The following is a 26,309-nucleotide window of genomic DNA, read 5'->3' as shown; positions in this document are numbered from 1 at the left end:
CTCTCAGTGTTGACTTTATGTCTAGGTTTTATACTTTTATTACTATGCGGATGGGATTCCTTAGTCTTTTTTTTTAAGTGAGCTCTAGGCCTAACCGGGGGCTTGAACCCACGATCCCAAGATCAGGAGTCGTATGCTCTATCGACTGTGCCAGCCAGGCACCCCCGCCGCCAGTCATTTTTTAAAATACGGAATGCTGGGGCGCCTGGGTTACACAGTCGTTAAGCGTCTGCCTTCGGCTCAGGGTATGATCCTGGAGTCCTGGGATGGAGCCCCACGTCAGGCTCCTCTACTGGGAGCCTGCTTCTTCCTCTCCCACTCCCCCTGCTTGTGTTCCCTCTCTCGCTGGCTGTCTCTCTCTGTCAAATAAATAAATAAAATCTTTAAAAAATAAATAAATAAAATAAAATATGGAAGGCTTCATAAATTTGTGTGTCATCTTCCATACTAACCTCTGTGTCATTCCAATTTTAGAATGTGTGCTGCTGACATGAGCACTCGTATTTTTTTTTAAGACTTATTTATTTATTTAAGAGAGAGAGAGAAAGAGAGAGAGAGAGAAAGAACGTGCATGGGAGTGGGGGGGGGAAGATGGAGAGAGAGAGAGAGAGAGAGAATCCTCAAGCAGACTCCCCACTGAGCATGGAGCCCGATGTGGGGCTCGAACTCACAACCCTGAGATGGTGACCTGAGCCGAAACCAAGAGTCAGGCGTTTAACCAACTGAGCCACCCAGGCCCCCTCATTGTATTTTTTAAGTAGATACTTCCCTAATATTTAATCTTTAAAACTCCCTCCCTCCCTTACTGGTGCTCGTGGTTTCCTTCAATGAATGGTTTCCCATTGATTCTCATGTGTTTTCCAAGTGGGTGATTATATCAGCTGCAGATAACAATGTTTTTTGTCTCCTCCATTCCAGTAATTGTGACTTTTTCATCGTTGTCAAGTCTTTCATTTTAATTCCAGTGTAGTTAACGTACAGTGTTATTTAGTTTGAGATGTATAATAGGTAATTCAACAACTCTATACATGGCCCAGTGCTCATTGTGATAAGTGTGCTGTTAATCTCCATCACCTATTTCATCCATCCTCCCACCCACCTCCCCTCTGGTGACAACCAGTTTGTTCTCAAGAGTTAAGAGTCTCTTTCTTGGTTTTCCTCTTTCTCTCTTTTTTCTCCCTTTGTTTATTTCTTTCATTTCTTAAATTTTCCCCATATGAGTGAAATCGTATGGCATTTGTCTTTCTCTGACTTATTTCACTTAGCATTCTACTCTCTAGCTCCACCCATGTCATTGCAAATGGCAAGATTTCCTTCTTTCTTATGGCTGAGTAATATTCCATATATATATATATATATATACATATATATATATACATACCACATTTTCTTTATGCATTCATCTATCAGTGGACACATGGGCCGCTTCCATAATTTGGCTATTGTAGATAATGCTGCTATAAACATAGGGGTGCCTGTATCCTTTTGAATTAGAGTCTTCATGTTTTTTGAGTAAATACCCAGTACGATTCCTGGATCATAGGGTAGTTCTATTTTTCACTTTTTAAGGAAACTCCATACTGTTTTCCACAGTGGCTGCACCAGTTTGCATTCCCAACAACAGTGCAAGAGGGTTCTTTTTCTCCACGTCCTCACCAACACCTGTTGTTTCTTGTGTTGTCGATTTCATGCACTCTGACTGGTGGGTGGTGATACCTCACTGTAGTTTTGGTGTGAATTTCTCTGATGGTAAGTGACATCCAGTAGTTATGTCTTTTATTTCTGATTTCTGCTGTGTGGTGTGGGCAACCCAAGTTGTATTAAATGCTAGCAATGTCCTTGTTCTCATTTTACTGTGACTGCCTTTGCCATTAAATAGTATGCAGAAAGTTTGCTTGAGATGATGTTTGCATGTTCAGTTCTCTCCTTCCTATTTTGCTCAGAGCTGTTAATAGGATTGGGGACGGATTGATTAAATGTCCTCTAGGCGGTCTGTTATTACTTTGATTATTGCTTTTCTTTTCAGTCTGTACTTCCCTCAGGAGATTCACATATGTGTATATTTGGTCTTCTGGGTATGTCTTCCACATCATATATTATCTTTGATTCTTTTGAAGACTTTCACTCATCTTCCGATTTCTTTTCTTCCTGAGATTGATTTATTTATTTATTAGAGAGAGAGAGCACATAAGCAGGAAGGGCAGAGGGAGAGAGAATTTCAAGCAGACTCTGTGCTGAGCGTGGAGCCTGAAATGGGGCTGGATCCCAGGACCCTGATATCATGACCTGAGCTGAAACCAAGAGTCAGAGTCTTAACCCAGGTGCCCCAGTCTTCCTGTTTCTTACAGTTTACCACCTAGTATGCTTTACTTTGCCTTTCTGTACTTCAGCTACTGTGTTTTTAATCTTTAGCCTAATTTCCCTGACCTCAAATTGTCTCTTCTTCATCCCTTTTGCTCTAGCTTCAAAGCTATAAAAGCTCCTTGAATTTCACTGGGGATGCAAATTAGAGATTTTCTAAAATTTCCTATTTCTTCCAATAACTTTGTTTCACAGGTACATTTCTCCTGCATTTCTCGGGTGGTTCCCCCTTTATGAACTTCCAAAATTTCCCATATACATCTAGTGATTTTTCTAGATTCATCCCTTACAGAGGGAAGTCTGTGTTTGCCCAGAATCGGAAACGAAAAGGGATTCCATTGTGAGGATACCATTGAGGTGTAAGGTCCTGTCTTTTATGCCCAGTTGAAGGAAGAAGGAGAAACGTTTTGAGTCGGCCAGGGTGAGAGTGGGCAGGGCACTGGAGCCTGAAGTACGTTTTCCCATTTTTTTTCCTTCTGTTTTTTGTTTTGGTGTTGCGTTGTTGTTTTGGTGTCTGCCAGAAGGTGGCGCCATCTTCCCCCCTGCGCTGGCGCCGCTGTTCCTGCTGCTGGCTGGTCATGGCCTTGTTCTGAAAGTCCGCCTTGCGAGGTTCCCCGGGGTGGTTCTGCTTCCCCCCCCCCTTTTTTTTAATCAATAACGAATATTGTATAATGCAGCCTTCAACATCCTGATATGAAATCCACTGATAGTATAATTTACCTATATACATTACTGGGGGGAAATCAGTATCGTGCCCTATCTTTATCGTACAGGAGAAATAAAAGGAAAAGAAGTTCTAACCAAGTATCACGTTGTTTCAATGTGTAAATGCCCGAGGCTGAGTGCCTATAAACAGGTCTGAGTCAGGGTGGGGCTCAGCGTCCAGGGTTCAAACACCCGCACGCTGTTGACACGGATGACTTTCTAAAATGCAGACAACTCAGGGTAAATTGAGCAATACCAAGGGCTGTCTTCCCTCGATTTGCTGGTTCGTTGCATTCCTAGAAAACTCAGCATACGGTAACATTGTGTAAAGACTGTTTTCGTGTTGTTAAGTAGAGTTAGCTTCTGGGCTCAGATCGCTATAAACAGTTTTTTCACCTGCAAGAGTGCTGGCCTGTCCTAAGAGAGAAGAGTGGGCTGGTCAGGCACAGCCCGGCCTTTGCAAGGCCTGGAGCAAGAGTACAAATTCATTTATTCCTATTTATTCCTCATGTTCTGATCAGTAATGAAATATCCTAGTAAGGAATAGGAAGCATCTGGGATTTCAGATCACCCTTTAGGCTGTGGATTTGATGAAAATAATTTTCTTGCTCATTTTCATTGTTTTTATCAGGAATGATTGAATATTATGTGGCAAAGTTTGTTCTGTTTTTTCTTCTTCTCCCCAGCTTTTTTCCCCCGTGTTCCATATTACTGTGTTCTAATTTTTATCACTTCATGATTTATAATCATCCTCAAAAACAAAAAAGTAATGATTTTCAAAGTGTATAGTTTTTATATAAATTTTCATCAAAACGTAAATTAAAGTCAGTATAAAAGTTGAAAATGTATTTCAGGTTTTGAAAATAAACTTTCAATTTTGCAAAAATTGTAGATTCACGTGCAGTCGTAAGGAATACTAAAGAAAGATTCGCCTGTACTTTTTACCCAGTTTCCCCCAGCGGTAACACCTTGCAAAAACAATAGTAAAATATCACAAGCGGGATACTGACATCAGTACAGCCTGGTTGTAAAACATTTCCATCACCACAAGGACCCCACCTGTAGTCCCTTCATAGCCACGTTCAGTTCCCTGAACGTGTCCCCATCCCCTTCTTTCTTTCTTTTTTTTTTAAATTTTATTCATTTATTTGAGAGAGTAAGAGAGAGCCTGAGAGGGGAGAGGGTCAGAGGGAGAAGCACACTCCCTGCTGAGCGGGGAGCCCCATGCGGACTTGATCAAGGGACTCTGGGATCATGACCTGAGCCAAAGGCAGTCACTTAACCAACTGAACCACCCAGGTGCCCCTCCCCACCCTCTTCTTAACCCAGGCAACCACTAATCTGTTCCATTTCTACAACTTCGTCATTTCAAGAATATAGAAATGGAATCAGGGGCGCCTGGGTGGCTCAGTCATTAAGCATCTGCCTTCGACTCAGGGCATGATCCCAGAGTCCTGGGATCCAGCCTCACATCGGGCTCCCTGCTCTGGTGGGAACCTGCTTCTTCCTCTCCCACTCCCCCTGCCTGTGTTTCCTCTCTCACTGGCTGTCTCTCTCTCTGTTAAATAAATAAATAAAATCTTAAAAAAAAAAAAAAAAAAAAAAAAGAAAAGAAAAAGAAATGGAATCATACAGCCTGTAAGCTTTGGGGACTGGCTTTTTACATTCAGAATAATTCTCTGAACATTAATCCAGGTTGTTGTGTGAGTCAAGAGTTTGTTCCTTTTTAGTTTTTTCATGGTATTTCATGGTATGGATGTACCACAGTTTAACGATTCACCCATGAATCTGAGTTGTTTCCAGTTTTTGGTGTCTTTTTTTTTAAGATTTTATTTATTTATCTGTCAGAGAGACAGAGAGTGGGCTCAAGAAAGGGGAGTGGCAGGCAGAAGGAGAAGCAGGCTCCCCACTGAGCAAGGAGTCGGATGTGGGACTCGATCCCAAGACCCTGGGATCACGACCTGAGGTGAAGGCAGATCAGCCTCCAGTTACCCCTCATTGTAGTTTTAATTTGCATTTCCCTGATGGCTAATGATATTGAACATCTTTTCATGTGCTTATCGTATTACAAAAATCTTCAGTGAAGTATTTTGTTCATGTCATTCACTCATTTCCCAGTTGGAGTGCTTGATTTTTTTTTCTACCAAGTCCTGTGAGTTTTTTATTATATATTCTAGATGCTAGTTCTTTGTTGTATATGTGGTTTGCAAATATTTTCTCCCAATCTCCACTTTGTCTTAATTTTACCCTTGTAACAGGGTAAAATCTTTCACAGAACAAAATCTTTCATTTTTTTTTTTAAAGATTGTATTTTATTTATTCGACAGAGATAGAGACAGCCAGCGAGAGAGGGAACACAAGCAGGGGGAGAGGGAGAGGAAGAAGCAGGCTCATAGCAGAGGAGCCTGATGTGGGGCTCGATCCCAGATCGCCAAGATCACGCCCTGAGCCGAAGGCAGACGCTTAACCGCTGTGCCACCCAGGCGCCCCCAAATCTTTCATTTTGATGAAGTTCAATTGGCCATTTTTTTCTTATATGAATTGGGCTTTTGATGTTAAGTTTAAGAACCCTTTGCCTAGCTCCAGATCTTGAAGATTTTCTATGTTTTTTCTCTAAAGGTGTGATTGTTTTACATTTTGTGTTTAAAGATGGGATCCATTTTAGTTAATTTTTCTATAAATTATGAGACTTAAGTCAATGTTCACTTTTTTGCTATGGATGTCCAGTTGCTCCAACACCATTCAGGGTATCCTTCCTCCACTGTATTGCTTTTGCAGTTCTGTCGAAAGATAGTTGGGTATATCTGTGTGGATTTATTTCTGGGTTTTCTGTGTTGTACCATTGATCTATGTCTATCCCTCTGCCCATATCTCATGGTCTTGATTATTGTGGCTATATAAAAAGTCTTGAAATCGGGTACTCTGACTCTTTCATATTATTCCTCTTTTCCACAGTTGTTTTACCTAGTCTAGTTCCTTTTACTTTTCATTTAAATTTTAAAATAATCTCATCTACATATACAAAGAGATCTTCTGGGAACTGACATCTTTACTATGTTGAGTCTTTCAAAACACAAACATGGTATGTCTCTCCATTTAGATCTTGGTTAATTTTAGCAGCATCTTATAGTTTTTAGCATACAAATCCTATATGTGTTTTGTTAGATTTACACCTATTTCTTTCTTTTCTTTTCTTTTCTTTTCTTTTCTTTTCTTTTCTTTTCTTTTTTTTTTTTTTTTTTAGCAATTGTAAATGTTATGTGACCATATACTTAATTTTGGTGTTCGTTGCTAGAATAATGAAGTGCAATTGATTTTCGTGTGTTTATCTTGTATGTTGCAAACTTGCTGAACTCACTAGTTCTAGATTTTTTAATTTAGATTTCTTGGGAATCTTAAGGTTGTATACAGTTAACCCTTGAACACAGGTTTGAACTGCGCCCATCTGCTTATATGCAGATTTTTTTTATAAATACAGTACAGTATTATAAATGTATTTTCTCTTACGATATTTTTAAAATTTTATTTATCTTAGAGAGAGTGCGTGCATGCACGAGCAGGGGGTGGGGGCAAAGGAGAGGTAGAGAGAGAATCTCAAGCAGACTCTGCCCTGAGTGAGCCCCGACTCGGGGCTCAATCTCATGACTGTGAGATCATGACCTGAGCTGAGCTGAAACCAAGAGTCTAACACTTAACCAAACTGAGCCACTGAGGCTCCCCTCTTATGATTTCTTAATACCATTTTCATTTCTCTAGCTTACCTCATTGCAAGAATGCAGTATGTAGCACATAATAACATACAAAATATGTGTTAATTGACTGTTCATGTTATCAGTAAGGCTTCCGGCCAACAATAGTAGTTAAGTTTTGGGGAGTCAAGAGTTATACACACATTTTTGACTGTGCAGGGGGTTGGTACCCTTAGTGTTATACCTAACATGTAGACGTGTCATTCGAGGGGCAGCTGTGTATGTACATCTAGACATGACCTTGAGTCAAGTGTAATTCTGAGGGAAAAAAACATATCTCAGGAAAGCAAAGACTGAAACCCCGAGCAAGATACTCCAGACACTGCTGTAGGTAGACTCTTTTAAAACCGCTGTAATTCCTAAAGGGGATTCTATTAAGGAAGATATTTGTAGGTGGGGAGGGTGGTGAATCACATTTTATAAGAATACCCATATTTCAGGTTCTGCTCTAGGTTCTTATGCATGTCATTTCGTTTAAATCTCATAACTCTGTGCAACGGGTAAGATTTGCTTCATTTTACAGACAAATAATAGAGATAAGAGAAAACTAGCAATACAACTGGAAACAGAAAAACCATAGAGAAAAATTAAAGAGACAAAGAGCTGGTTCTTTTTTTTTTTTTTTTAAAGTAGGCTCCACACCCACTGTGGAGTGCAACACAGGGCTTGAATTCACAGCCCTGAGATCAAGACCTGAGCCAAAATCAAAACCAAGAGTCAGACACTTAACTGACTGAGCCACCCAGGCGCCCCACCCACAAAGAGCTGGTTCTCAGAACGATGGATGTGAAGTTGACAAACCTCCAGCAAGACTGACAGAGAAGAAAAGAGAAAATACAGATGACCAAGATGGAACAAAATAGGATTATCACCACCAACCCTGCAGAGTGAGAAAGATAAAAGGAATACTACAAATCACTGTACACATGAATTCGACACCTTAGAAGAAATGGGCTGGCTGGTTAAAAGCCACAGCTCCCCATGTGCAATGACATGATTATCCCAAGTGCCCCGTGGGAGGCTGTGAGCTTGGCACTAAGTTTCTTAGCAGCCAGAAGAAAGAGGGAAACCTGATTCATGTGGACAAAATGAAAAGAAGCTAGTTATTAATGAAACACACAACTCTTTCTGGGGCTGAAACATTAAAAAAAAAAGTCTCCTTTAGGAATCCGAAGGGAACAAGGGATTCAATATTATAAAATCAACAGTCATGATGTAAAGCAAATATAATATGGCTGGATACCCCACTACCACTCAGTAGGTTAATATTTTCTCCTTTATTACTCGTAAAACAATTCAGAAATTTACACTCTCTCTGCAGTATTTAATCAAAACCACCACGTTCCCAGTAAATTTCAGTTCACTTACACCAAGTGATGCCCATGCCAGGAGAGAAGATTGGATTACGTGTTGGGGTAATAATATGTCCGTAAGCTTCCGGAACAGGGATTGTATATTACCAATGATGGATGTTTATGTTAATAACCAATCAGTGTCTGTTAGCTGAAAAGTAAGACGATTCACCGAATATCTATGGCAGGGGTCGTTGTGAAAACTCAGGCATTCTATGGGTATAGTGCTGAAGGTGGGGGGTGAGGACATTCTCCTCTCTGACTGTCCTTTCTGTTCGAACACTGTGACTAAAGTCCTTTCATGGGGTCAGATGCCCCTTCTAAATGTCTGCGTTAATTTATTCTTCTAAGACAGTGATCACGGGCATTGTTCCTTTAGTTCGAGCTGGTTCATGGTCGGAACAGTGTGCCCTGCTACCAATTCCCCGGGCTTCATTCTGGAAGAGCAGAAAAGGGAAGGAATGAGAGGGTCCCACTGTAGGGCAAGTTTTATGTTCCAGAAGAAAGTTCCCCTTTTCTGGGTCTGTGTAATCATCACGTTGGATGGAAGGGAAACTGGAGGTCTTTCCACTGAATTCATGGAACATTAAAGTTCCAGTCCTTGAACTTGGCCATGACCTTCTGAAATGTTCAAGTGGCTCAATGGAAAACATGATCAGCTCTGTTCTCTTCTGCTGCTTTTCCTGGCTGCCAACACACAGGAATACAGTATTGTAGTCTTTCTCCCCGAAAGGTTGTGTGGACGCCTGAACTTGCTGGTGAATTGTCTTTGTTCGCATATTGATTTCCATATCAAAAATGAGTTTCCTACTGTGGAAAGTATTGTTCCCAAGCCGATTACGGTACAGAGTAGAGTGTGTACGGTTGGTACCCCCCCTCAACTGAACGTGGCCCCGATTTCCTTAATGCTGTTGGATGGGATATTTATCCTTATTTGATCCATCCCAAAAGACAGCCCCGTTGTGGTGGTTTTATGCTGTAGGAATTAGTTTTGGACCATTAAGCCAAGAAATTTATCATCGGTTAAATCAACATATCTTTGATAGTCTCTGGGCAGGGAATTGCATTAGAAGCTACATGTGAGCTTGAGGCCAGAGGAGCGGAAGACAAGGCTTGTGCAGAGTCAATGGAGCGACAGCAAGACTGAGAAGAATCACATGGAACCTTCCTGCCACACCTGTGGTCACCTGTGTGACCTCAAGCAGAGTAATCCACCACCACCACCACCACTCCTGCCCTAGGCTGTAGCCAGGTCTGTGGATTTTGAAATGAAAGCAAGCGGAGGGGCGCCCGGCTGGCTCCATCGGAAGAGCGTGCAACGCTTGATCTTGGGGTTGTGAGTTCGAGCCCCAGGTGGGGTGCAGAGATTACTTGAAAATTTTAAAAATAGTAATAGCAAAAAAGAAAAAGAAACAAAGCAAGCGGAAAGGGTCCTAGAGCAGTATGGCTCATTCTCAGTGAGTTTTCCTAGTTAGCCCATATGGGCACCTGGTGATCTCTTTCTAGGCCCTTACAAGCCATCCCTCTACACATCTCTTCTACCGAACTCCAGGTCTTCATCAGGTGAAATATTAATTAACAAATTTATTTATTTATTTATATTTTTACTTACTTCCTTTTTGAATAGGTAACACAGTTCACACAACTCAAAACGGGAAGGGCATAGTGAAGAGTTTTGCCCCTCACCCCTTTGCCCGGCCACCCTGCTTGCCGGGGTGTGGTAGCCTCTGGCAATCTGGTCCCCTTCTAGGGGTACCCGCTGTGAATGGGAGCAAATGTACATTAGCATTCTGCACCCGCGCTTCCTCTCTGAGCAGTGTTCTTCGAAGATCATTCCATCCCGGGGAGCCACCTCGCTCTGGGTTGGCATCTCTCTGCCACCGTTTTGTCATTTGTCGGTGGCTACTGACAGCAGTTGCTGACCGCATTCACAAGTTAGCTCAGCATTTGGGGTCGTAATTTCTCCCGGGGCCAGGACATCTAAGCTCCTTGGGGGGTTTTCTTAGACTTCAGTTTCCTCGCACTGAGGTTTGACCTCCCTTTCTCATGGGAGAGACCATTTTGGGGGTGTGCGTGCATGAGAGAAGACAGAATTTCAGGCAGAGCAGCAAGGGTAGCCTGGTAGCTTCCCTTCTCACCATTTGCAGCCAACCTCAGCTCCTTTTTAGGATCAGCTTTCCAGGCCATCTTTTATATAGGTTTCTGGCAACTTCGTATTCATCCAAGGCTATGTGTCCTATTTTTCAGGTTGGACATGCCCTCATCTTTGCCGGGGCACATCGTGAATAACTATACTTTCCCTTTTTTTTTTAAGATTTTATTTATTTATTTGAGAGAGAGCACAAGCAGAGGGAGCAGCAGGCAGAGGGAGAGGGAGAAGCAGACTCCCTGCTGAGCAGGGAGCCCGATACGGGGCTCGATCCCAGGACCCCGGGATCATGACCTGAGCCGAAGGCAGACGCTTCACTGACTGAGCCACCCAGGCGCGCGATAACTGTACTTTGACACTAGCTGTTTTGGACCCTCCCCCTTCCTGTTCAGTTGGTATCCGGTATCCATGAGTCACTGGGGCTCAGAGAGGCCCGCCTTGGAGAAGCATCACGTGTGGCTGTGGACAAGCTGCTTAGCCTCCCTGCGTCTATTTTCTTGTCTGTATCACAACACCCAGCTCGGGAAATAAAGTGGTATCTATGAGGAACCAAGAGCAGAACCTGAACTGTAGGTGTTTTTATAAAATGGGATTTCCCCCTCAAACCGTCTTCCCTAACAGAATTTCCTACTTAGGAATTATGGCAATTAAAAAAGTCTACCTGCCTTAGGCTCAGGCGTTTCTTGCCCAGACTCCGTCAGCTTTGTTTCTCGAGATTCCAAAGTTACTGTCACTTGCGCGCTGTCCATCCAATTCCTTTTTTTGGTTAGAATGAAACTTTTCCTTTCTGGTTCCAGGCAGTAAAATTCGGGCCAGGTTTTGACTTCATATATGGAAGAATGTTCTAATAGCAGAGAAGTGTGTTGCCCCAGGAAATCAAGAATTCCCTGTTATTGCTACAGAGGCCTTCCTTCTAGACAAGCAACTCTCTAGCGGAGATGTTGTCGGGTGATAGGATTAGGAGCCTCATTAAAGTCCTTTGACCTCTGAATGGGGTTGCTATTAGGGTCAGAGACCTCCACTTCGATGTTTCCTCTGTCTCTTTCCACGTGGGAGACACCATTCCAGGCCCTTGGATGGTGAGTCAGACGAGGTCCTTGATGACCCCCAAGCCTGCCCCCTGCCCCGACTTGCACCCTGCATTCCAGAAATCTTCCTCCCAGCTGTCTGCTGAAAATGTCTCGTGGACCTTCTACCTGTGTGTCCGTCCATTCGCTCCTTTGACCAATAGTTAGAGTGTGTACTGGGCTCCAGGCATCTTTCTAGGTTCCAGGGGTGCAGTGGTTAACAAAGCAGCAGGGGTCTCTGTTCTCAGTGATTTCACGTTGTGTCCCCATCGCATTTGTCTCGGTGAAACTCACCGCCCTCGTTGCAGAGTTTCTTCCCTGCTTCCCCGAGCATCTGGGCTCACCCCGACTGCGGGGCCATTTCCCTGTCACACAGATAAATCCTCGCGGGCTCTTGGGTACCTTCCTTCCCTTCAGTGTGGAATTGTCTTTGCCTGCTGCATCTGTCCACTTTGCCTTTCCTCTGGCTTCCCTTGAGCCAGGCCAGCCTCGCATTGCCCACCTCGAGCAGAGAGGCCTCCTGGCAGGATTGCATTGCTGTAAATACCTGCTGTATACTCTTGTCCCGTGTGACTGGGACCAGTTTGGGTCCATTAATCGGGAAAAGTTCGTTAAATCAGGGAATCCAAAAAAAAAAAAAAAAAGCAACATGTATACTTGAAACATTCTGTTTTCACCTAAAACATACTAGGGTCTATTCATTCCCTGATCTCTCGTTCCAGGGCCAAGGCATTTTCTTAGTGCAGACCTGTTGCTTGGAGCTCTTTCACATCTTTTCACTCTCGTAATACGCCTTCCATAATTTTCAGTTTTAGTTTCTTTATTTTACTTATTTGGCGGGGGGCGGGAAGCAAGAGCTTAGATGCCTCAGAAGAAAACTGTGTGTAGAATCCTGTCCCGTGTTTGCAAACGTTCCCCTACTCTTTTTAGCTGCGCCAGGCAATCCTGAGGGACACCTCCGTGGAGTCTTTTCAGAGCATTCAGTGTGGCTTTTGAAGAAACAATGCCTCGCTCTCTGTGTTCATATTTTATTGGCTTACATAATAATTCCATGATGTAAATAAAACCACTAGTATGACTGTCATACACAGGTTTGGAACAAACACACCTGACCCTTCGTAGGCAGACAACCCAGCTAGTGGGAGCAGAAGTGCCCTGCTGTTGGGGAGACAGGCCTACCGACCAACCGTGTTCATCTTGCCCGGGGCCTTGTGATGTCTTATCAAAAGGGAGCACGTTGGTTATTTTGGTGAATCAGTGAAATGTGAAACGGTAGGTAGACAGTGGGTGAGGGAGCAAGTTTTGTATCACTGGAGTCACCTAATTCCGCCGCGGCTCTCCTCACACCACTTCTCTGCTCCAGCACCTTTGGGCCTTCTCCACTGGGTAAGGAGCCAAGGCAAACCCCTTGCCTTGATTCGGCGTGACCCCCGTGCAGCCTCAGCGTGCTCCCTGCTTGCGCCTCGAGCTCCAATCCCAGGCCACAGGGTGGCTTATTCTCTGAACACATTCAGGACTTTCTCACAATCAAGCCTTTGTTCACCCTGGTGAACAAAGACGCAGCCCGGCGGCTGGGGCCTTGCTCGCCCGGGATGCGCATGTCCATGCCAGGCGCCTCCCTCCCCTGCCCCCTGCCCCCCGCTGCCACTCTGGACATTGACAGAAATGCTGTTCATCGTGAAAGGAACAGCTCCCAAGAGCACCTCCTGCACAAAGCCTTTCTTGATCTCACAACAGGATGTGCCCTTTCTCTTTTAGGCGTCCCCTGAAACATCGCATGGAAATATCCCCTATCTAATAATGCTCTGTTGCTTTGAGCGGAACTCCGGCCGTCGGGCCTGCTGGCAGCACATTCAGGAAGCAAGCCTCTCCCGAGTGTGGGTGATGCCTCTCTTTTTTCCCCTTTATCTCTTCTTCAAAGCCTGTGTCTTTCTAGGCTCTATTCCTGGCAGCGAAGCACCCCTCAGGCTTCAGTCATGCTAATTGATTCAGAGTGAGGACCGGACTCTTTTTGGTTTGGAAATAATACGTAGAATCTTGAAGGCTCATCCATTTATCTCCCTCGATTCAAGGAAAAAAACAAAACAAAACAAAAAAACAGCTTTACTGAAGTATAATGTACATATCATAAAATTCCCTCATCTAAAATGCGTGCTCCAGTGGTTTTTAGTAAACTGACTGAGTGACAACCAACAGCCGAGCTGGAGAACATTTCTGTCATCCCAGAAAGATCCCTTGTGCCGTCCCAGGCAATCCCTGTTTTGTCCCCAGCTCCAGGCAACCACTAATCTGCTTTCTGTCCTCACAGATCCTTCCTTGGATTTTTCTCGTCACCTTTTACCACTGGAATGATGACTTAGACCAGCTACATGCTATCTGCCTGAGGAACTTTGCCTCTGATAGTTACGAAATTCTGTTAACTCCCTCTTTGACTCTCTCCCCATGTTCACGTTTCTCTTGGTTTTCCTTTGCGTGAGCCTGGCCTCTGTCTAGCAACTTGGCCCTTGGGTTATTTAAGAAAGTTGAGGTTTGGGGGGCGCCTGGCTGGCTCAGTTGGAAGAGCATGTGACTCTTGATCTCTCGGTCATGAGTTCAAGCCCCACGTTGGGTGTAGAGATTACTTTTAAAAAATAAATAGGGGCACCTGGGTGGCACAGCGGTTAAGCGTCTGCCTTCGGCTCAGGGCGTGATCCTGGCGTTATGGGATCGAGCCCCACGTCAGGCTCCTCTGCTATGAGCCTGCTTCTTCCTCTCCCTCTCCCCCTGCGTGTGTTCCCTCTCTCGCTGGCTGTCTCTATCTCTGTCGAATAAATAAATAAAATCTTTAAAAAAAAAATGAATAAATAAATAAATAAATAAACTTAAAAAAAAAAAGTTGAGGTTTCCCCCTCCATTAGAAGATGGAAAACTTGAATGGTGTCAGGTCATGTATAAAACAGATACTGGGTAATATTTATTGAAAAAGCAATCTAAGCTCCCCTAAGGCAAGGAAAATCTCGTCTCCTGTTATATTCAGTATCGGGCACATAAAGCCACTTACATTATTATTTTGGGTAACAAATAGTTTTTGGTGAGAAAAATGACATTGTTTTTATTGAAATTATGAAGCCTTAATAGCTTGAAACACAACGTAGAAAAGTACGAAGAAAGTTAAGCATGATCCAGAATGCCACCTCTCAGAAGCAAACAGGGTTAAGCTATGGTGGTTATCTTTCCCAGCATCTGTCTCAGCACTGATACAGCTACAAAGACAATTATGGACGTAGTCACCAAGCCAGGGAGGCAGCTTTGAGTGCAGTGGAAGTCCAAGCCAGACATGGGTAGTCCTTGGGAGAAGGCTTGTGGCAGGGGCGTCCTGTGACCCCATGAGGACAGAAGCCGTGGGCCCCAGCAGCACTGGGTGGGTGGCAGGCCTGGCCTGAGGAGCAAGAGTGGGGAGCAGTGGCGATCGGGAGCCTCCTTGTGCAGTTGAGTGGAAGGTGGAGGTGGAGGCTGCGGCAGATGGACTTCCCGAGGGAGCTCTGTAGACGACAGAACGTAAGGAGCGCGTGCTGCAAGTGCACCGAGTTCTTGCTTTGAGAACTTGGAAGCTGCCACACTCCTGGGACTCCCAGAAATAAAGGGAGGGAACTTTGCTGTAGGGATGAAGGTCAAGTTACACTGGTGAATAACTAGAGCCAGAAAAATACCATTTGATGCTGTTAGCATGACCCCATTTCTACTCCTAGACTTGTGCAGCCAACGGAAACATTAGGTTATGTAAATATATAGGTAGGTCTTCAGCCTAGGCTTTTCTTTCACGCACACGTGAACTTCAGAATCTTGAAGGCCAATGATGATTCTTTTATTATTTATGCCAAGCTCCCAGGGAAGGTGGTGGGTGGATAATAAAGCTCTCATTTGCTCAGAGGGTGGCCTCAGCATGGTCACTAATGAGTCAGTGGCTGAGACAAGTACAGACGATGGGAATTTTTGCGTATAGCGTTTTATAGTGCTAATTATCATATCTCCATCTTATTTAGATTGTAGCAGTGTTTATTCATATTTAAGGTAAGCCCTGCTGAGGACAAAAAAAAAATGTGTTTGCTGTAATTCAAGAAGGATTTCCAAGATTTTCATTCACAGTTTATAGTTCCTTATTGCAAGAAACCATTTGCTTTTCTGAATCCTGGAATATTGGCCTCTCTGAAGATTTGGTGCCCAGCTTCTACCAGAGGCAAAGAGGAATAGACAGGAAAAAACAAAAACAAGTGCTGTGGAGACAACAGGCCTGAATTACGTTCCAGCTCCTTACTTTTAATCTATATCTCCCTGGGCAAGATAGCTTAATTTCCCTGAATCTGAGTCTTTTACTTTTAAGAGGAGAAAGAGAACAGCTACTAGGTCAGATCATAGCTGATTTAGCTGGACTTCCACACTAAGGAACTATAGACTATGTTGTATAACAAAAGAAAATGTAGGTGACTCAAAAGTTGTTTAATGTGAGGGCACAGTAACGCCATCAGGAATCCAGGTTCTTTCCGTCTTTCTGGTCTACTGTCCTGACCGTGTTGGCGTGGCCCTCTGGCTAGCTCCCCTGGCCATCTCAAGATGGCTGCTGAAGTTCTGGTGATCTTGGGCTGAGAGGACAATGTCCACTGGAAGCAAAGCTTCTCTTTCAGCATTCCCTTTAAGGGCAAGAGAATTTTCCCTTACCCTCCCACCAGCATACCTCCCCTTGTGTTGTTGGCCAGAGCTGAGTCACATACCATCCTTAACCCAGTGGCTAGCATGGAAAATGGAATCACCATAATTGGCTTGGACTGTGTCATTAAGATTCTCTCTCTCCATCAGGGTCACGTCCAGGGAGTTCTTTGACAAGAATGAAGGGCTGATAGTCTTGATAGCCCGGTGACTGTTATATCTGTGTTGTGGTGTTGCTGTTTTGAGTTTGAGGTAATTTTTTTTGAATCATGATTTTTTTTCCCAAAGGAATAAACTTTATTTTTTAAAGCAGTTTTAGGTTTGCAGAAAAATGAGTGGAAAATACAGAAAGTTCCTCTATACCCCTCACCCTCACCCCCAATCCCCCCAGTCATTAATAACTTGCATTAGTGTGGTACATTTGTTACAATTGGTGAGCCAATAGAGATCCATTATTATTAACTAGAATCCAAAGTTTATATTAGGGTTCACTCTTTGTGTTGTATATTCCATGGGATTTGACAAATGCATAATGATGTGTATCTACCATTGGAGTATCATACAGAGTAGTTTCACTGCCTCGAAAATACCCTGTGCTCCACCTAAGTCATCCTTCCCTGTCTTCAAAACACCTAGCAGCCACTGATCTTTTTACTGTCTCCATAGTCTTGCCTTTTCTAGAATATCATATAGTTGGAATCATATATATCTTTCCACACTGGCTTCCTTTACTTGCAATGTGCGTTTAAGATTCCTCCATGTCTTCTCGTGGTTTAATAGCTCATTTCTTTCTTAGCACTGAATGATACTCATTCCGTTGTCTGGATGGACCACAGTTTGTATGTCCATTCACCCATTCAACATCCTGATTGCTTTCAAGTTTTGGCAATTATGAATAAAGCTGCCGGCAACATTTGTGTGCAGGTTTTCGTGTGAATGTTACTTTCCAGCTCATGTGGGTGAATGCCAAGGAGCGTGACTGATGGGTTGTGTGGTAAGGATATGTTTAGTTTTGTAAGAAGCTGCAACTCTTTTCCTAGGTGTGTGTACCAGTCTACACTCCCAAGAGCAATGCCCCAGAGCATTCCTGTTGCTCCAACACCAGCCTCACCAGCATTTGATATTGTCAGTGTTTTGGGCTTTCACCATTCTGATAGGTGTGTAGTGGTATGAATCATGATTTTTAAAAATCCAGGCACAAGGGGAAAGTTGACCTCTGATTAGCAATTTGATAAGAAATTATTTTTTTTCAGTTGGGATAATGGAATTTTTTTTTAAGGAGTCCTTATCCTTAAGAATACATACTGAAATATTTACCAAAGAAATAGAATATCTGGGATTTGTTTCAAAATAACTGAGGATAGAGAAGTGGATGATGGTAGATGAAACTAGATTGAGCATGAATTGCTAATTGTTGAAATTGGGTTGTCAGGTACATAGAGGATCATTATATTTCTAATTTTGATTATTTTATGCTTCTTGTAATAAATGTTTAAAATTAAAGTTTGATGTTATGTTATTACAAAGTGGTGGATGCACACTTTGGTGTTTAGTAAAAATATGAACTGTCTCATGGTACCACCTTCAGATTAAGCCCAATTCTTAACACTGTTATAGAGAAGAAATGAGTATATATTAAATAAGTATATGGCTGGATTAATAATTTTTTAAGGAATCCTCCTAGAAACTAAAGAATCTTTTTGTAACATAAGCAATTTTACCTAAAATGATTTTAAGAATATTTGTGATTTTTTTCAAAATAATTTTTTTAATTGCAAAGCAAAAAACAGTATATGCATATCAGAACAAAATTTAAAATATATGGACAGTCAAAAAAAGGACATAAAAGACATAAAAATCATACCCACTCAAAAAGAGCCACCCCTGACCAGAAATTTGAGGAATAATTTTCCAAACCCTTTCCTACTTATCTAGGAGTTTGTATACAGATAATTTTTGTTTGTTAATGTACAAAAAAAAGAGAATTATATTCTTAATATATACACTGTTCTGCTTTATCACTTAATACATCTGGCACGTGGTGTTAGAGACCGCATAGGATGCCATTGTGTGGTTGTATGATAATTTATTTAACTAGGCTGCTTGTGCTCGACATTGAAGGTTTTTGCTATTGCAAACAAAAGGGAAGCAATGGCCAGTTGTTAAGAACACAGAGTCTAGAGTTAAATGGAAAGGGCACTGTGCAGAAAAAAGTGAATGTAGCGGGCCTGCTATCCTTAGAAAGGCTGCTTGCAAGGTTGACGCTTGGCTGGCTTCTGGGAACTTGGACTTCAGGATGGTTTCCAGCACCCCACTGATAGGCCAGGCTCACTGGGCTGAAAGTGTCAGTGCAAACACTGTGGCTTATGATGCTGAACACCTGCTTTCTTTCTGAAAGTCTGGAGTTTTGTTAGTGCCTATGGGCCTGGACCCCTATAAAAACCTGGGCGCTGAGTCTTTGGTGAGCTTCCCTCCTCTACACCACCATACTTGTGTTGTCCCAACCTGTTGCCAGAGGAATTGAGGCTACTCCGTATGACTCCACTATCTGGAAGCTTGCATCTGGCTGGTTTCCTTTTTGGCCTGTCCCGTGGGTCCTTTCCCTTCTTTGTTTCCTCTCCCTGGAGTAAGCCCGAGCCATGAGCCCAACTACATGCTGAGTCCCGCCAGTCCTCCTAGGGAATCTCCAAACCTGGTGATGGTCTAGGGGACCCCTGACCCAGGTCCGAATCCTGACTCCGCCACTTCGTAGCTAAGTAACCCTGGCCAAGTTATTTACCTTCTTGGTCATTTTCTAATCTTTAGTTTGGGTAAAAAAAAAATAGATTTATCTTGTTGGATTTTGGTAAGGAGTTGAGTAAGTTAAAATGCATAAAGTCGTTAAAATAGTCCCTGGCATGGGATTATTTCTCAATAAACATTAAGAATCATTATCTTGGAAGCGAGATGTTTATATATATTTGCAATTATTTCTTTTGAATACATTCCTAGAAGACAAATTGCTGGGTTTAAGGATATGCACAATTTTTCTTTTTTGTGTTCTCTGATCATAAAAGTAAATTATGTTGATTGTTAAGGTATTAGAGTACTTGCTATAGAAAAAGAAAGTCGTCTATAACTCTGTTTCTTCAGATATAGTTATTTGTAGTAATTTGTTGTATACATGTCCAAATGTATTTCCACATGCATGAATATGGACAACATCATATAGTATTTTTTAATAAAAATGGGCCCATGTATAAATTATTTTATTGTGTATGTCTGAACATCAGGGGATCTTTATATTCAATGACTATTTCTAAAAACCTTTTTTTTTTCTTCCTTAAATAAACATTTCAAAAATAGATGAAATAGAAAAATACAGAATTTGGGGCACCTGGCTGTCTCGTGTAGAGCACATGACTCTCCATCTCAAGGCCATGAGTTCAAGCCCCACATTGGGCATGGAGACTACTAAAAAAAAAAAGAAGCAAAAAAGAAAATACAGAATTTATCAACTAAGTTATAACTTTACATTTGAAATCACATGTATAAAATATAGGAATTTAGAGTTGTGCTGTTGCTTTTTTAAGTAATTATTAATTAATTACTTTAAAAAAAGATTTTATTTACTTACTTGAGAGAATATGAACAGGGGGAGGGGCAGTGGGAGAGGGAGAAGCAGACTCCCCACTGAGCGGGGAGCCCAATGTGGGGCTCCATGCCCAGACCCTGAGATCATGACCTGAGCCGAAGTCAGATGCCCAACCAATGGAGCCACCCAGGTGCCCCAGCCTCCTTTAAAATGGCTTTATCAGGCAGCCTCTATCAGCATCTCAAACTCACTGATCAAGGTTGTTTGAGGATGTGCCTTGTTTACCCAGTAATTAACATTGATCGGATCCTGTTGTTTAAAAATACATAGATTTTGGAGACATTTGGGGGAATTTTAATATGGGCTGCATACTATATGATATATGATATTTTGAAAATATTATTTTTCTTGGATGAGATAATGCTATTGAAGGAGAATGCCTTAGGAGATCATGGTGGAAGCGTTTACGGGTGAAGGGTCATGATGTCTGCAGTGTACTTTCAAATGACTCAATGTGAAGAAAAATGTCTGCAGTGTACTTTCAAATGACTCAATGTGAAGAAAAATGGAAGGGCGGAGAGATAAAAAGCAAATGGTAGAATGCTTACAATTGGTAATTGTAGGCGATCGATATATGAGGGTGTTCACCGTCGTGTTCTCTCCACACTTGTCTATGATTTTGAAATTGTTCAAAATGAAACGTGGAATGATAAAGGCTTTCTTCCCCCTCAATATGATAAAAATATTCATTCACATTCACTTCTAGGACTTTTATATTTTCATATTTTACAATTAAATTTATATTGAATTGGGCTTTATTTCGGCATAAAGGGTGAGATATGGGTCTCACTTCTTTTGAAGTGCTACTTTGTCCTAAATTCTTTTAAATCTGAGGTTTTTTCGCATTTCCATTCTGTGGTAGCCATACTATTTTTCTTATGTAGTTTTATGGCATTTTTTTTAAAACTCTAATAAGGTAAATCTCTTTATTCTTCCTCTTATAAATTTTCTTATATTGTCCAATGTCTTTATTCATCCAGGTGAATTTTGGAATAAACACATTGAGTTCATGATTAATTTGCATTTTGCTAAAATCATAGATTAGGGACACCTGGGTGGCTCAGGTGGTTAAGCGTCTGCCTTTGGCTCAGGTTTGATCCCAGGGTCCTGGGATCGAATCTCCCATCGGGCTCCCTGCTCACTGGGGAGCCTGCTTCTCCCTCTGCCTGCCTCTCACCCTGCTTGTGCACTCTCTCTGTCTCTCTCTCTCTCTGACAAATAAATATATAAAATCTTTAAAAAAAACAATAAATAAAATCATAGATTAATTGGGACAGACTTGACTTTTATAAAATTTAGCCTTCTCATTTCAATAACATAGGATTTCTCTGGGTATCAAACTTCAGAAGTTTAAGTAACCATCACAGAGATATTTTGTTTGTTTGAGAAGTTAGCATTCTAGCTGATAGAGCAATTAAATATATTATTTACTTCATTTACTATACATTAGATAGAAGGAATGCAAAAATTATTAAGACAGCATCATTGCCACACCATGAGCTTATAGTCATATAAAGGAGAATGGTTGAAATAATGTGGTTCTGTGGGAAAGACTATACAAGGTATACAGAATTTTCATGAGGGAGAGAGTACTTAATTCTGGTTGGGATGGGAAGGCTCACTGGAAGTGATTGATGCCTGAGCAAGGATTAATTAATTAATTATTGTTACTATTTTTATTTAAGAGAGAGAGTGCAGGAGCAGGGAGGAGAGGCAGAGGGAGAAGAAAAGAGAGAATCTTAAGCTGGCTCCACACTCAGCTCAGGGCCCCACGCGGGGCTCGATCCCACCATCCTCAGATCATGACCTGAGCTGAAATTAAGAGACCAACGCTCAACTGACTGAGCCACCCAGGTGCTCCTACCTGAGCAAGAATTTAAATCTTTTTAAAAAATATGATCTTATTTATTTGAAAGAGAGAGAGAGAGCATGAGTGGTGGGGAGCGGCAGAGGGAGAAATAGACTCCCCACAGAGCTTGGAGCCCGATGCGGGCTCCATTCCAGGACCCCGGGATCATGACCTGAGCCGAAGGCAGATGCTTAACTTACTGAGCCACCCAGACGCCTATCTGATCAAGAATTTAAAAGATGAATAGGTATTTGCCAGGAAGCCAGATTATAGAAGCCAGATTATAGGAAGCGTATCAAATCAGAGAGAATATAAAAGATATAAAAGCATAGAGGCCTGGGATGCCTGGGTGGTTCAGTCAGTTAAGTGTCCGGCTCTTGATTTAGGCTCAGGTCATGATCTCATGGGTGTGAGATTGAGCCCCTGGTCGGGCTCCATGCTCAGTGGGGTGTCTTCTGGAAGATTCTCTCTCTCACCCTTCCTTTGCCCCTCACCCCACTTGTGTGCTTGCACTCTCTCTCTAAAATAAATAAATAAATCTTTTTAAAAAAAGTGACAGAGCAAGAGCCATAGAGTCCAGGAGGTATCTTGGGTTGGTGTCTTATTTAGCTGTCATAAACAGACACATATTAATTGCTGAACATTTTATGGGATTAATAAAATGACTCATCAGTTTTCAAAACTCTGTGGATAAGGATGTAACTGTTCTGTAAATTGAAGTTGTGTCACTGTTCCAGGGTTCACAATTGCAGCCTTTGTCCATCATCTCATAAATATTTGAAGTCAACCATCTTTTCTGGGCTCATTCTTCACCTTTAAAAAAGGAGGTGGGGAGGCTGAACTTGATTTCATATACATTTCTGCTCTAAAATTATCCTATGCAATTTATTTTCCTTAGTACGTTTGTTTCTGTGTGCTCAGTGTTGCACTCGGTTGTGTAGGTTACAGAAATAGAACCATGGCTCCTCTTTTTGACAAATTAGTTTTGTTGGAGAAGCCAACTCACGGCACTGTCAAAAGGAAGTCATGTGTACGAGCTGACTGGTTTATGGTACAGCCTATAAATTCATTCATTCATTCCCCGTTCTTAGGAAGTTTGCAATCTAGTGGGGAGATAATAAACCAGTCAACAAGTACATATATAGCACACTAAATGGTGATATGCATTCCAGAGGTCAACAAAGCAGGGCAGTGTGTACATGGAGGGTCTGGCTTACTATTTAATGTGGTGTGACAGAGAAGCCCCTCTTAATGAAATGACATTGGACCAGAGACCTAGGAAGTGAAAGAGAATGAAACATGTGGTCTATGTAATGTAGGAATGTGGGGCAAGAGCGTTCCAGACAAAGGGAGCAGCAGGGGCAAAGGCCCTTGGGTTGGGAGCGTGACTGGCTTATTTGAGAAACAGTGAGGAGGCCACTGTAGCAGAAAGCAGTGTGAGAGGGAGAAGGTGAGTCCACTGATGGAAGGAGGCGAAGATTATTCAGGGCAGTGGAGGCCAGTGTAAGGGCGTTGGCTCTTCCTCCCGGTGAGACAGAAAGCTATTGGAGCATTGTAAATGGAGGTGTGGTATGATTTGACCTAGGTTTTAGGTCAAATCACTCTGCCATGTGAAGATTAGAACATAAGAGGCAAGGGCAGAAGACGGGAGACTGGGTAGGGGGCAGTTGCAATCATCCTCGTGGGATGGTCCGTGGCTTGGACCAGGTGGTAGCTATGGAAGTGGTGAGAAGTGCTGAGACGTGGTGCCATTCATGATAAGTATTCTGGCATATTCCATTTATGGAGATAGAGAAGACTATATGAGACAGCTATGGAAGAAAATCAAGAATTTGGGTTTTTTTCTAGTTAAATCCGAGATGCTTATTAAGACACCTAAGTGGAGGTGTCAGGAAGGTAGATGGTTAAATGAGTCTGGAATACAGAAGAGGGTATTGGTGCGGGCAGCCAAGTTAGAAAAGAGATGACCGTGGTGGATAGAGACCCCTGGGCTTTGGAGCACTCCGGGTGCTAGAGATCAAAGAGAGGAGGAGAAACCAACAAAGGGGATTGAGAGGAGGAGACCAGAGAGGCGGGGTTCTGCTGTCTGAACTCCTCCTGTTTTGGGAGTTGAATGATCGGCTGTGACTTAAGATGTTGATAGGTACAGTGAGAACTGAGAATGGGCCATAGCGTTCCAGTAATGCAGAAAGAACTAGCCGTTCCACTCATGATTTTATTAGCCCTAAATATTTTCCACTGCCAAGATTTACTTATTTCTAAGTGTTTTAACGGTCAGATTAACTATGCAAGTCGTTTAGGGCAATTTCCATAAGTTAGTCATTTCTGATAGCAACAAAACCAGTTACCACTAAGGACTGGTATGCATTTTTATTATTTGAGGTAGTATTCATCTTGGACAGCGGGCACGTCTTTGTTAAAGTGTTATTCTTCTTCACGTCCTCCTCAAGAGTTGCTTGTGCGTCCATTCTTTCATTTACCCAGGAAATGTCTAAAGCGCCTGTACCATGCCAACTCTAGATTTTTCCTGCCCTGACATGAGATCTGAAGTCTCACGCGCAGGATCTTGCCTTTCTCGTGGCCCTTGGCGTTAGCCTCCTCGCAGTGGGGTTTTTCCAGCCTACCCTGTCCAGCTGCCGTTCTCAGCGTCCGCCCCTAGAGGCCTGAAGTCGGTCAGCTGGTGCGGCCCTCCCACGCGTGGGAGGGAACCCTTCGGATGCTCTAGAGCGATATGCAGAGGAGGTGGGAGGGCGCTATGCAGATGAGATGGGCGGGCCTCGCCGGGCCGGCCGCCTGGAGTAGAGGTGGGCGGGCCTGAGAGCAGGCGGTATGCAGATGAGGTGGGCGGGGCCCGCCCGCGCGGGCGAGGAGCGGCTCCGCCGGCGGCCGCCGGGAACTGGAAGGCGCCCGGCCCTTTCTTTGACTGGAGCGGACCCGCCGGACGCAGCTGCCTCGGCAGCCGGAGCCGGCGCGAGCCGCAGCACGGCGGACACCCTGTCCGAGGCCGCCCACCCGGCCGCTGCCGGCGTCAGCCGAGCATGGGCAACCACTCGGGGCGGCCCGAGGATCCCGAACCAGGTCTGTGCTGTCGGCGGGGGTCGCGCCGCGCCCCCTCCCCGGCCCGGCGCCCTTCCCCCACCCGCCTTTCGGGCCAGCGGCCGCCGCGCTTCCCGCGGGCGCCCAGGGGGCGAGTGGAAAGGTGAAGTTCCCGGGATGTGATTCTTGCCTTTGGAATGCGCTAATGGGGTTGTGAAATTACCTGTGCCTGTTCCGCGACAAGGAAATGCCACTCACTATAAACACGTACCTGGAAGCCCTGGGTCCGCCCGGACGCAGCGAGTGGGGCGGGCGGGAGCGGGTCTCCGTGGCCCGGAGCACGCAGGCCAGGCCCGTGGAGAGGGGGGTCAGGGGGTGCGGGGCTCGGTGCGGATATCCCGGGGGATCTGACTTGCCCCCCCGTCTGCCGGCCGGACAGGGTCTCCAAGACCGTGCGTGGAGGCCGTTCTTGCAGACTTTCTGGGCATTTGCAACGAAAAGTGTGACTTAGCAGTCGTGTTCTGGTTCATTGTCCATTTTGCGGTGCATCATTTGCATATCACACACTTTCTGGTGTCCCGTGGAAGGTGGCAACCCGTCAGCAGATCTGTTACTCATCCTCAGACCAAGGGTTTGATTGTGACTGTTTCTTACCCAAAATAGTCCGTGCTTATTCTGGGATACCAGAAACTTCGCCGGCTTATCAAATTTTTATTTCCTCAGAAATTAAGCGAGCCTGGTGGAGAGTCAGCTGGGCTCTAGTTTTCATCTTCTGGTTCATCATCCTGGCCTCCGGCACAGATTTAGATGCTGATAACCACGGGGTTGTGTTTAAAAACAAAACCAGAACATTTCTGTTCTGTCACATGAAGGAAGTGGAATTTAATTTAGCTTCGAAAAAAATTGCATCTTGGCTAATTGGGGAGAGATGGTCGACTTAATGCTGGAATACTGGAGTGGCAGGTGGCGAGTACGTATGCGTCCCTGTGACAGAGTCAGAACTCTTCAAAAATTTCTCAAGGGTGTAATTTTTTAATTGGGATTTGACTGAGGACATTGATGCTTTGAGAGGCGGAGTGACTTGTGCAAGTGACATCCCTGGAATTGGGAGCAGCGCTGTACATAGACCCTTGGTCTTCCAAGCCTCGGTCCCTTGCTCTTCACTCACCTCCCAGGGCCTCAGCTCCGGGTCTTGGCAGGGAGGCCAAGCAGCCTTAGGCGGTATCCTTGAGGCTGGGCAGAGGTGGGGTGCCTTGGACTGGTACAAGAACAAGGATGGAAAACTTTGCCACATGGGAACACTATGAAGAAGACATTCAGAGACAGGGTTACTGTGTAGATTACATAGGGGTAACTCTGCATTGCACAGCAGTTATCCGAACTTCTTTGGGCAGAACAACCAATATTTGCAAAATAATGCCTTCGTTATAAACAGCGCTATGATAAACTATTAGGTAAAGGATATGTAACATTTTAAAAACACCTCATTGGTATACAACTGCCCAGGTATTGTAAAAAGTCATTCCTTTTGTGTCAAAATTGCGAAGAGACTACCCCTCTCCTAGAGCTTTTAAGAGTTATTTGGGTTCCAATTTCTTTCTTTCTTTCTTTCTTTCTTTCTTTCTTTCTTTCTTTCTTTCTTTCTTTTTCTTTCTTTCTTTCTTTCTTTCTTTCTTTCTTTCTTTCTCTTTCTTTCTTTCTTTCTCTTTCTTTCTTTCTTTCTT

General features: G+C 43.5%; 1 protein-coding gene across 9 annotated transcripts in view; it reads left to right on the top strand.

Moving 5' to 3' along the window:
* Positions 1 to 26,309, top strand: part of SPECC1 (sperm antigen with calponin homology and coiled-coil domains 1) — a 271,543-nt gene that overhangs the window by 93,896 nt on the left and 151,338 nt on the right. Inside the window, exon 1 of one of the 9 annotated variants that reach the window (XM_034647246.1) lies at positions 24,374 to 24,627. The exons of 7 other annotated variants lie outside the window; for them this stretch is intronic. In XM_034647246.1, coding sequence (XP_034503137.1) covers positions 24,588 to 24,627 — 40 coding nt within the window. In that variant the 5' untranslated portion in view covers positions 24,374 to 24,587. Of the gene's footprint in view, positions 1 to 24,373; positions 24,628 to 26,309 lie in introns of those variants that run through there. One more of the 9 variants, XM_034647249.1, reaches the window with a different exon arrangement.

This window comes from Ailuropoda melanoleuca, chromosome 17 (assembly GCF_002007445.2).
Source record: "Ailuropoda melanoleuca isolate Jingjing chromosome 17, ASM200744v2, whole genome shotgun sequence".
NCBI classification, from domain to species: domain Eukaryota; kingdom Metazoa; phylum Chordata; class Mammalia; order Carnivora; family Ursidae; genus Ailuropoda; species Ailuropoda melanoleuca.
The sequence above is the reverse complement of the archived record's forward strand: the minus strand, read 5'-3'. Positions and strand labels throughout refer to the sequence as shown.